The sequence below is a fragment of the Carettochelys insculpta genome, chromosome 1, assembly GCF_033958435.1.
Source record: "Carettochelys insculpta isolate YL-2023 chromosome 1, ASM3395843v1, whole genome shotgun sequence".
Taxonomy (NCBI): Eukaryota; Metazoa; Chordata; order Testudines; family Carettochelyidae; genus Carettochelys; species Carettochelys insculpta.
Genome location: NC_134137.1, coordinates 240,428,854 through 240,441,054, shown reverse-complemented (window position 1 = coordinate 240,441,054; position 12,201 = coordinate 240,428,854). Strand labels below are relative to the sequence as shown.

Here is a 12,201-nt window from a genome sequence, read left to right as displayed (position 1 = left end):
CAGGACCTATGTTACGTGTCAAGTTCCCTCTAAGCTGCATGGCTGCACAGCTGACTGCAGGCTGCCATTCACAGAGCTGCTACAGCAAGGGAGAGGCAACTCTCTCCCAAGGGAGCTTGTGCCCAGAACTCCTCATACTGTACCCCCAGCCGTAGCCATCACCTCCACTCCTCAATCTCTGTCCCAGCCTGAGCCCCGCTTCCACACCCCATGCCCTTCAGCTACACTCCCATCACAGCTTGTCCATGTGCAGGATGAATTTTGTTACGTATGCAAGTACGGAGATGATCGTACATGGACATAAAAAGTTAGAGGGAACACGGGTTATATGTGGTCTTCTATCCACTGTGAGGAAGCACTGAGAAACTAAAGAAATGTGCATATTGTGGTCAGGGCCGGGGGGGTAATTCTGCATCTATTGCCTTTGGACCCATAGAAACATTGCAGAATTCACCCAGGACTGATATCTGAAACTGTGTCATGGACTTCGCGGTCTGCAGACCTGCCCAGGAATTAGTTTGTTCCTGTGATTTGGTTCAAGCTAGTAAATTAGGTCACAGTCCTACAACTGCCACTGGGTAGGTACACCCTCATGCTCATGCTGAGTCTCACTGAAGTCAGTAGTGATCTTCTGAGGTGCCAGGGTCTGTCCCTAGGAAGACAGCTGCAGGATCAGGGCCTCAGTTGGAATTATGAGATACTCACTGAAGCTGTGTCTACACTAGCCCCTTCCTTTCAGAAGGGGCATGGTAATGAGCGAGGTCGGAAGATGCTAATGAGGCGCTGCTATGACTATGCAGTGCCTCATTAGCATAATGGCAACCACAGCGATTTGAAAGTGCCACTTTTGAATCATGCACCACCTGTGTAGATGGGGGCCTTTCGAAAGGACCCCCCCAGTCTTCAAAAGCCCCTTTTTCCTAACACCAGCAAGGAAGAAGGGGCTTTCAAAGACTGGGGGGGTCATTTCGAAAGGCCCCTGTCCACACGAGCAGCAAGTGATTCAAAAGCGGCACTTTTGAATCTCTGCAGCAGCCATTATGCTAATGAGATGCTGCATATTCATGGCAGCGCCTCATTAGCATCTTCCGACCTCGCTCATTACCATGCCCCTTCCAAAAAGAAGGGGCTAGTGTAAACACAGCTTGAGTCCGTTCTCAGTGTGCTGAACAGAATGTGAAGCTGCTGGATGGCTGAGTCCCAAGCTCAGAAGCATGATGGCTAGAAAAAAGCAACCAAGGCATGAAGCTCCATGGAGCAACATAGTCTGTAGACAAGGAGAGCCGGGACTGAAATGCCAGTTTGGATAAGAGCAAATTCTCTGAGTTTTATTATACGTGCTGTTTGGCTCTGCGTGGTTCAGACACTTCCGCACTGTTTCAGGATGATGAAGATTTTCAATCGGCTGCACAAGTCTATGCTGCTTCTGGAATATTTCACCTGTCAGTCCTGGGAGTGGTCTTCAGAAAATATGAACATGTTAATGGCCCAGCTAAATCCAGAGGACAGGAGAGTAAGTACACCTATTGCTAAGTGCTTGTATTCTCAACCACAGCTCTGTTTACCTTCAGTCTTCCAGCCTATCATATCTGATTTATGAGTGAGCCTGTAAACGGCATATTCCAGGGATGGTCAGCATTAAAAGTCCTTCCAAGAAAGAAAGGAAAAAAAGAATTTATCCTCCCCCTTCATTTTGTTAATTAGTCTCCTATGAGCCTTCAGTTTTGTTTAGGAGGATGTTCCCTTCCATGCTGCATTGCAAAAAAAGATGGACCAATCACTGACAATGGCAGCTTAGTGTTCGCTCACCCACCACTGTTCACTTCATGAAAAGTCTTCTCAGTATCTTCTGTGGAGTCACGTTAGATGTTCTGTTATGCATGCATAAAATGCTGCTTCATAATGAGCAGTTCTGTCTGCGAAGAGAGCTCTTCTTCTTTATTGACTGAGCTGTTTCTTAGACCTACGTTTCCCTGAGAACATTGCTGACACCCTTTCCCTTTAAATTCTCAATGGATAAAACTAACTTCCTTAGCAATGTCATCAGACACGTTGATGTCAAAAACTGACTAAATTTCTTGGATTTCTGGAGCAACTGATTCTGAGAAAGAACGTGGCTCTGCCCAGCTGAATTACTGACACAGAGTGACCTATTGATTCAGTGTCTGGTCCATTTATTTTCATTAAAAGTCTAATCCCAGTATGATGCCAGAGAAGAGGGACATTTTTGATGTATTCTCAATATTCAGTCTCTTTTACAGCAAGATTATATTTGCTTTAGTGCCTCTACTTACCTAGCTAACCACATGCATGCCCAGTGGCAGAAAATCCCTATAGTTTCAGGTCAGAGGACTGAGAGTTGAAAGCAGAGCCAGGGGATTGTAAGGAAGAGTAGTAGTATGATGGAGTTGGAGTAACATTTTTTCACTGCACGTTTCTTCATTTGAATTTCATGGTTCATGAATCTTTGGGCACAGGCTTTGTTCTGAGTGGAGCTCAGTTCAGGATCACAGGATAAAGTTGTGCAGTTTTATGCTTTACTGAAAATTGGACTTTGGTATTTAATTTAACTTTCCTTTCCTTTAATTCCAGTTATTCAACTTTGATGTGCGCCAGCTGCATTGGTCGGAATATATTGAAAATTATTGCATTGGTGCAAAGAAATATCTGCTGAATGAGGACATGTCTGGGATTCCTGCAGCAAAGCAGCACTTACGAAAGTAAGCCAAATGTGGCAATGGCCCCTGTCTGTCTTAGGCAGCTGTATAGAAGGGTTTTTAAAGCCAGGATTTACATATTTAATTGAAAGATACGATTCCTGGGACAAGGACAGGTGAATCGTATCTATGTCAAATTGAGAGCGATCTCATGGGGTAAAAATGGCTTAGCTCACTATTTACATCAGCTGAGGATCTGTCTTAATAGTTCCCTTGTCCATCTTATGACGAAAAATGGGTTTGGGAAAGCCACGTGGTCCAGCAGCACCTTATTATATTCTCATAGAGGTAACTAATCTTGCTCGCAAGTGAGTTATTAGTTACCCACCCTGAAGTGGTAGAAAGGAGTTACTATTCTGTTGCTGCTGAAGTTCCAAAGTTCACTGAGTACAAGAGAAAATCAAGAGGTAAGGGTAGCATGGAATTCTGTAAACTCCTAAAGGTTTATGACAATTTTCAAGTTTTACATAACCCTAAGAAATAGAATTTAGAAATCCACTTGAACTGCAGATTGGGGTTATTTTACCCTCACACCCTGCTTCTCATTTGCAGTTGGATTCGGTACTTTTGCAGTAGACCCTTTAAAGTTCTAAAATGTTCTAAACTAAAGATCCTGAGTTTCTTTTCTCCAGCTAAGAAGAACATAAGCCCTGCTTGTCTCCTCTAAGCCAAATACTCAGAAGTGCCAAAGAGCATGGAAAAGGGGACAGAGAATTTCTGCTGGAGGACCAATGCTGTGTTGTTCAAGGAACAGCACTTTGCACTCTGGAAAGTGCTGGCTGTTATGAAGTTACAAGGATAAGACAGGCTGTTGCCATTGCTGGGCAGTCACAAAGGAATCATTAGTTTGTTGAATAAAGATTTATAATCCTAGTTGTTAAGTGCTTCTATAATAAATTAAGAACATATAAACAACATAGTACTCCCACGAGCTAGTATAAACTCCCTCACCGCCAGTGCAAGCCAAAGTAGCAGAATGAAGTGTGTGTGCGCGCACACACACACACACACACACACACACACACACACACACACACACACACACACACACACACACACACACACACACACACACACACACACACACACACACACACACACACACACACACACACACACACACACACACATGACTACGCAGTCTTGACCAGAAAGCATCACATCTAGTTTGCTTTTTGTCCTGATCCTACTCTTGGTCAGACCCTGGGAAAGTCAGAAATGTGTAGAATTGTAAAATGTATGTTTGACAAAGGTGTAAACAGAGATTAATATGACCGGCGTAGTAATGACATTTTAGCCTAAATCATCTCACAATCCCTGCAAATGGCTTTACGTGTGCAATGAACGGGAGTAAGGGGGGGAGAAAAACCAGAACCTGTGTACACACTGAAAGTGGACCACTGGGGCAGATGAACAATTGCCTGACGTTACCAATCTGAGAAGTGTCAATGGGGAATGGGAACAAACCCACGAACCAGTTACTTTGTCAGTCCCTGCAAATATCCCACAAGCCAGTCACCAAAACCTCATTATCAACGTTATTAGAAGTTGCTGTCGCAACTGATTAAAACATGGACAATAAGACATCTCTTAGTCCGTCCTTAGGAAATCAGCTGTCAGTCTTAATTCACTCTCAGTGCTGCTCTGAAATCCAAATGCATGGAATCAAAGAAATCTGGGGCATGTGGTGAAGCTGAATCTCTCAGGTCACTGCATGGATTACATTACAATTTCGGTGCAAGGTCACATAGTAGGAGGTGGGTTTGAGACACAAAGGCAGCACCTGTTTAGCTACCAATATCCTTAATGAACAGAAAAGGCAAGAGGGTCATATTGTTCCATTTTATAAATAAGATCACTTGAAACATGTTCCACAGTGCAGAAATTCCTCTGTTTGATCCCGCAGCTCAGGTATTGTTTTAAGTAATTTTTCTTAATGTACTTCTCTTTTGTTTGCCAGGCTAAGGAACATCCAGTATGCGTTCAACACCACCCTCCTTGTGATCATCTGGCGCATTTTCATTGCAAGATCACAGATGGCTCGCAACATCTGGTACTTCGTTGTGAGCCTCTGCTATAAGTTCCTTTCCTATTTCAGGGCATCAAGCACCCTCAGACATTGAAATAGTCAGCACTCAACCTCTTCCAAAAGGACCTTCCTCTCCTCTAAACAGCATTTGTGGGCATCTGGGCTTGAAAGTAGCAGGGAATGCACCACCACCAAGAGCAACCTGCAGTCCATGTGTCCTTGTTAATATGATCAAATTACCTTTTTACTAATGCTTTAATGTGTGATGGTCTTTCCTTCATAGGACCAGGCTAATTTTAAAGCCATAACTGAAGCTTTAGTCACTGGTCATTCTGGGTCTTTTGTCTAGATCGTGTGTGCAGGAGGATGGATTAACCAAAGCTGCCATGTTTCCATCCAAAGTGTAAGACCTAGACATCCCCACCTCCCTCCTTAATACTTCCAGACTTTAAAGACACAGATATTAGGAAAGAAATGATAGAAAAAGAGTATGTCAAAGAAATAAATCAATGAGTTTTGTTAAATGCAATTTTCAAATTCTAGCTCAGTGAAACCATGTTTTTTATGTCACTCAAAGCTAAATAAGGAAAAATAAACTCTGGAAGACTGATGAACATGGTTCAGATTTCTTTCATGTTGCTAAGGCCTGATACTTTCAAGCCCTGATTGAAGTAATATACAGAAGCCATGTAGGTTTTTTTGTCAGCATGAACACACACACACAAGTGACTTTGTTGTGGAGAGGCACTAGTCTCTCTATAATTTGGCTTCCATTTAAAAAGCCCTCTTTTATCACCTCTATAGCTCTTGCTTGGAAAATTTGTGTGGCCTGAGAGTTGCTGTATTTAATCAAAACACAAAAGAGAATGCTTGTGCATAGCTTGGAGAAAATTAATAAAGGTGATTTTTGAATCAGAGTCATTTAAAAGAATCACCATGCTTTGAAATTTTGATTTTGGCTACAGTTTCTTTGTCTAGCGGCAAAGCAGCTTGTTACTGTCCTTTCAAACTTTCCATGTGATTAAATTCCCTTGAAAACTCATGTACCTGCTCTGATGAAGAAAGTGTAATTAAGCAAAGTGGTTAAGTGTTTGTAGTGAATCATGCAGCCTGCTCCTGCTCCCATTGCTGTCAGTGTTAATTATGGGCCCAATCCTATTTTCATGGATGATAATAGATACTAGATAATAGAAGCCACAACTAGGGTCCCAATGAAAACTTATTTTTGGTACAAAAATCAGCCTAAGCTTCCAATTTTTAATTAAGTCAAATTGACAATGAGCATTTTCTTTATATTTTGCATGACTTGAATGAGCACTTGTTAAATAAGAGTAATTTTAAAATTTTAATCTTAAAATGTTCACAAGATTCTAATCTGTCTAAATTTGTGTCCTTCTGCCTGCCTGAGCAAGTAGCATTTAATCATAGCGTCTGATTCCAGAGTGAGTTTTCAAGGCCAGAGAATAGTCAGGTATCTATGAAGTGGCTGTTGTTTCAAAATTCTGTCTGCTTTTATGTCCGTGAAGGCAATGTAGGACTGTATCATGGACTCAGGCAATATTTTCCTTTCACGAACATGAAGAGAACTAGTAAAATTATTCCCCTTCTGCATACTCGACAGGTCTATTTTCCAAATAAGAGTAACAGCGTTTCAGCAAGTTGCCAAAGGAAGCTTGTGATGGCATCCCAGAACAGACACACACACACACCCCCCGCCCCTGCTAGCTCTTTGAATGGTAAAGCCTGTTCTTTTCCCACTAGACCACAGAATGCCTCATACAAATTGCTTCCAGTTTCTGTACTTAAATCAAGAGTAATGCTTAACCACCTTTGTAAGGTGTGTTGAGGTCCTGGTGAGAGAGTGCGATGTAAATGCAAAGCTTTTTTGTTAACCAGGTTTTCCTCATGGGGGATAAATAAAATGCAGATGTTCAGTGAGGTATCTGGCAGGCACTGCCTCTTACTGGATTAGCTGTTTGTGCAATCCTGAGGTGTAATTTTTCTAGCCTCAGATCTGGCAAGCCGTGTGCTATGACTCTTTCTTTAGCTGTGTTGGGAATGAAGGTCAGGTGGGCTGTACTTGTATGCATGACTAACATAGCTACTGAGTGAATGCTCCTAAATTGTCAGGTCCATATGGAATGAGACCAGGCTGTCCTTTATTTTATCATGCAATCCATTCATCCTGCTGATTTAAAACACTGTTTTAATATAACTGCATATAAAACAAAACAAAAGGTTAAAAATAAACCTGAGCCATTCTGAACACACAAGTTCGCTAGACAAAGGGGCCAGTTAAGGATGTTAAATAAGCATCAGTGAAATGATTTAGCTCATTATTTACATAATCCAAACACTTAAAAAGAATAAAACAAATAACTGTGGGAATCAAACCTTCTACTGGCCACATTAACAAAGAACCCTGCCCCACAGTTAGATGCACAAGAGCAAAACTTTCCACCCGCATGGAGCTCCATTGCAAGCTGTTGGGCTCTGAGCATATCAGATGTGAAAGATGGATGCCAAGCACATTATTTTTACAGATTCTAAGTTGTCTGAATCATTTCCATCCTGTCCCTTGGCCCAACCTACCTGTGACTGGTCATTCACATCTGCTGGGTCCACCCCAGTCAATCCATCTATGTCACATAGGCTTTGCTCAAGTCAGGAGCTTGTCCCTGCCTGAGAAGCAGGATGCAGTATATGTCATTCAGGAGGCTGGTGATACCAATTTGAAGTTTTTCCAGGCAGCACAGTATTATGCCAAATAGCAAAAATTAACAGCACAAAAGGTCCCTTTTCCTTCACCCTTAAATAGCTGCAGAGTTAGCTGGGTATACAGCATGTGCATCACAGTGACCACTTCCTGTCTTTGCAAGTGGCAGACTATTCTCGAGAGCTTTCACTGCCATTTGTGCCATCCTCCTATGTTCATCCTCATCTCTGAGGAACTCCAGCATTGCCAGCAAATAGCTTCTGACCTATGTTGCCTTTCTAGTATAGAAAACCAGGTTACTAATTCCCCTAAACCCAAGCATAAGTATGATACAAACTTTGACTTTTAATCCACTCCTTCACATGGTTCATGATGTTTTCTGATTGTCTGGTGAACAGAAAGTCCTCAGAGAAGCTCAGCAAGGACAACTCTGGCCGTGGTGTTTGGCTGCTTACCTTGATGATATGTTAGAAATTCTCACTGAGCTCAGGCTTAGAGACATCTCCTTGGGCTCTTACAAGCTTGCACCAGTGGTCTTTGGGATTTTTGCACTGGTTTCCAAAAACTGGTTGCCATCACATAGCCACTCTCTCGCTCAGTGAATTGAAAGCCTTGGAGAAGTGCCTGCTTTAAAAAAAAACAAGAAACAAAAATCATCTCCCTTCCACCCCCTACTTTTGACAAAGTGAAGCCAAATCCAGTTTATTTTTTATTTAGTTTCAAAAACTGAAGTTTTAGCAAGATCCTTTTGGAAAATAGTACTTTGATTTAGTGGCAAAACACTGGGGAGTGAAATTGTTTGGAATTTTTGATAAATGGAAAAGAAAAGTCCACTGTGTGCCCCTTCCAGAGCAGGGATTTAAACCATAGTCTCCCACCTCCTGTGTATGACCCCCAGCCACTGGCTTAAAGAGAATAAGGGTGAGCATGGCAAATAACAGCACCACCCACTCCACCACTTCCTCTTATGGCCAAAATTACGTGTGTCACATTTGTGAATAGTTTTGGGTTGATTGAAGCTGCATTTTTGGTGGAATAAACTTAAAACAGTTCCATTCAGTGCTGAGTCATGAGCATGTTACCAGCCGTAAGTGAAGGTTGCAGAAATGGACCCATAGTGTCTTTGTGATATGAGGCCACCTGGTCTAGAGATTTTTGCAGAAGTAGCATTCTTAATCCTGGGGGAAGAAGAAGTGAGAAAGCAAGTTACATCACTTTCCTATGTCATCATCTTGTTGACAGACTAAATGCTGTTAACCAGTCAGGGAGCTACATCCAGCTGGTGGAAATTCTCATCATGGGTGGAACTCAGCAACATCCCAGAACAAGGCTAAGTTTTTCCCTGCTCCCCACCTGCCCTTTGTGAACAGGCAGCCTACTGTACAGTCATGAGAGTTTATTTGGCACATTGCCCCACTAGATACAGGCATTACTGTTTGTATCCAGTGGACTTACCCTGCAATTACCACATCATACTGTGACAGAATATCACAGAGTTGTCATAGTTACTTGGGGAACCAGCCTGTGGCACACCATGCCTGGTGGACTTTTGTTTTAGTCGATATTGTACACAGAGACTACAGCTGTGAACTGAGTAATAGGTGAAAGCTATGGAACAGTGAATATCTTCTCTTTGGCAAATGATTTCCATATATGTGAAGCCTGACGTAAGCTCTTCGCTTGCAAATAAACCCTATGCATTTAAATACCCATTCTAAAAATCCCCCAAATTAATCTGAACGTGTCATTTGACTGACAAGTCCATTTATTTTCCAAGTATTTGCTGCAAAATGAGGTTTTTTCAGTACATTTGCAGGAAAACTTGACAAGCAGATGATATTTTCTTGGGGGCACTTTCACTGCTGCATTAGGCAGCCCTCACAATGTTTTCAAGTCCTTTTGCTGGTCTCTAAAAGACCCGGGGTGAGTGGGTGGGTATAAATAGCTGTATGTACATTTATACATTTTCAGCACCAGTCATCTCACATGACATCCAGAAACGTTCCAGCCATCTGAATTTTTGAAATACCAGGCTGTAACCATTTAAGATGATGTCAAAACCCCACCTTAATTTTTCACATTAAAAAACCCATCGTCATTACTGTAACATAATCAATCATCATTCATGAATCCTAACAAAACTTGAAAAGTGTGGGGGAAGGACTTTAAGTTTGTAATAACCTGTGGCTTCATGATTGAAGTGAGTTGTTGCTGCTCTTGGACTGAAGTTGTGCTCCAGACAACAAAGATGACCTTTTTGTTTAATTGAGCCTTGTAGTCCAGCACGGAAGAGATAATGTATTGTACATTCCCAGCAAACTTACCAGTAATGATCTTGCTAAATGGTGCTAAATCTTGTTAAGAACATGGTCAAAAAGTTACTTAAGGACAAATAAAAACGTGCATACTAGGAATAATTTAGTAGGTTTTAAAAGGTACTATTCCAAGTTTCTCCATTAATAACGAAATAAATTGTGATAGTTTTTTCAGAGTACCATAGAAAATGAAACTGTTTCTGTCGTGTTTCTTGATGGCTATACATAATCTTGACAATAAAATGAACCCAAATTATAACAATATTTGTCCCACTTTCCAAAGTTTATATGGTTATAACTGGTATTTCTGTACACTTTTACCTATGAGACAATTTACTGTTATGTTACCTATGAAGACTCTTAACCATAAAATTGCTAATATTAATTTTATGTTAAACATTTAATAAACAAAATACTTTAAAACAGTTGTCACTATGTATTAATATACAGATGTTGCTAAGGAAGAGTTACTTAGGAGCAGTGGTGTTTTTCCGTAAGCCTCTTCACCATTCCAAAACTTGGGATGGCAAAGGCTAGGTTTTACAGGAAGTTAGCTCAAGTTTTCTCTCTCTCAGATTCAGGAGACAAAAGGCAGCTAAACAGTACTGGTTTGCTTAAGGGGGAAAATGATCAATAATCTTGGAAAAGAGCATGGTCTTGGACATGGACACATCCTTACTGGTATTTTTTCTAAATGGGTGCCATAGGATAGAGCTTCAGCAAATGGTAAATGGCCTTGACGCCACTGACTTCAATGGAGTTAAGACAATTTCCACCAGCTGAGGAGCTGCCCAGAGTGAGTTTTAGAAATTAAGGATTTGAGTCTCAATTACTCTAGAGCCTATTCAAATTACTCCCGAAGCTTAAAATTAATATAAATATACTCCTACTTAAAGGGGAGGAGGTCCTCATGAAAATGAGAATCAGACTATAAATAAAAACAAGGAGATGGATGGCACCTTAAAGACTAACAAATTTATTAGGCTATAAGCTTTCAAGACTCTAAACATATGTCCAAAAGGCCAGGCAGCCTTCTCCCCACTGAGCACTAAGAAAAGCATCACTCTTAATTCAGCAACGAGCATGGCCTGCTCCCAAAAGGAGTCCAAAGAGTACCTAGGACAAGTGCAATGCTTGAACAAAATTTAAAGTGAGTACATGCTTACATTCTGACTCCATTGTAGCCAGTGAGAAATAGTGACGTAACGAGATGGACTATGAAATGTGCCCTACTAGGGTAACAGAAGTGCAAGCAGGCAAGGGCCATTTTACATGCAAAATGGATTTCAGAGGGTCCTGAACTGAAAGCCTCATTCTGAAAAATCAGCTTGGCCTAGAACTTGGGTGTTCTAGGTCTCCAGGTGCCTAAATGCAAGGCCTGCGTTCATCAACAATTTCTTAGGGCAGCTGTATTTAAAGAAAAGGCTGACTTCCAGACAGGTCTGCAGTGTCCAAGATGTGAGCAAAGGCCCAGAGCCTTCAAGGTGTTTAAGCTCCTCACTTACACAGATTTCAATGGGCGTTAGAGGCATAAATACCTTTGAGGATCTGGGCTATGGAGACATTCCTTATGTCATTTAAATGGTTGAAAATTAACTTTAGTGAATTCTGGACATCTACCTTGAAACAGTCTGGATTCTGAGAGGAATGTGCAGGGATTTCTGTGTAAACAAATACCACTACCTGGTTCTATTTGCTGATGTGGGCAAAGAGGGAGGGTTTGACCAAATGTAGTAGAGCAGTTCTCAATACAGTGCAAGCTGTACTTTTTGTAAGCTTCCATGAATTTCAAGGGGGCTATATGCAGGGCGATGCGTTGTCAGCACACAAGAAATATGCAGAGGGGGAGGTGACATATTAATTAAAAGTAATCTCACAGAGAAAATGTAGCAAGTGCATCTTTAAGTACAAAATTATCAAAATTTTTACAGTTTTTTTTTTTTTTTAACAAAGCTGTGGTTAGTGACTGGAAACTGTACCAGAAAAATATTTTAATGATAAAATAAAAATGGATTTCCAACCTGCATTGTGTCTTGTGATCTTAATCTGTCTTTTGGATTCTTTCAGACCACTATGCAGTAGAACCCCAATATAAGCGCACTCAAGTTGTGTGTATCTCGGTGGGGAGCTGGCGCCTGGATCTGAGCTGCCCGCCACTCAGGGGAATGGGGAAACTGACTGGTGCTGGTCAGTTTCCTGGCTCCCCCAAGTAACCTGAAATTTGACTTATGCGGGATTGCACAAGAACGCAACCTCTGGGTACATTGGGGGTCTATTGCATATGGTCTTTGAAGGGATCATCTCTTTTTCTTGCTAGTTGGACGGTGGGACGCAACTGTTATATTCTGGTGTGCCATTACTTATAGTGATCTTATTCCTCACAGCCTTCTCTCCTACTGTGCCTGTCGGGTCTTTATTTTCCTA

General features: G+C 41.5%; 1 protein-coding gene across 4 annotated transcripts in view; it reads left to right on the top strand.

The window, feature by feature from the left end:
- The window catches only part of FAR2 (fatty acyl-CoA reductase 2), a 205,132-nt gene extending 193,342 nt beyond the window's left edge, over positions 1–11,790 (top strand). For all 4 annotated transcript variants that reach the window (XM_075003113.1, XM_075003120.1, XM_075003130.1 and 1 more), the window contains exons 10-12: positions 1,384–1,513; positions 2,593–2,720; positions 4,678–11,790. In XM_075003113.1, the coding sequence (XP_074859214.1) occupies positions 1,384–1,513; positions 2,593–2,720; positions 4,678–4,840 (421 nt within the window). In that variant the 3' untranslated portion in view covers positions 4,841–11,790. The remainder of the gene's footprint in view (positions 1–1,383; positions 1,514–2,592; positions 2,721–4,677) is intronic.
- The last annotated feature ends 411 nt before the right edge of the window (positions 11,791–12,201 follow it).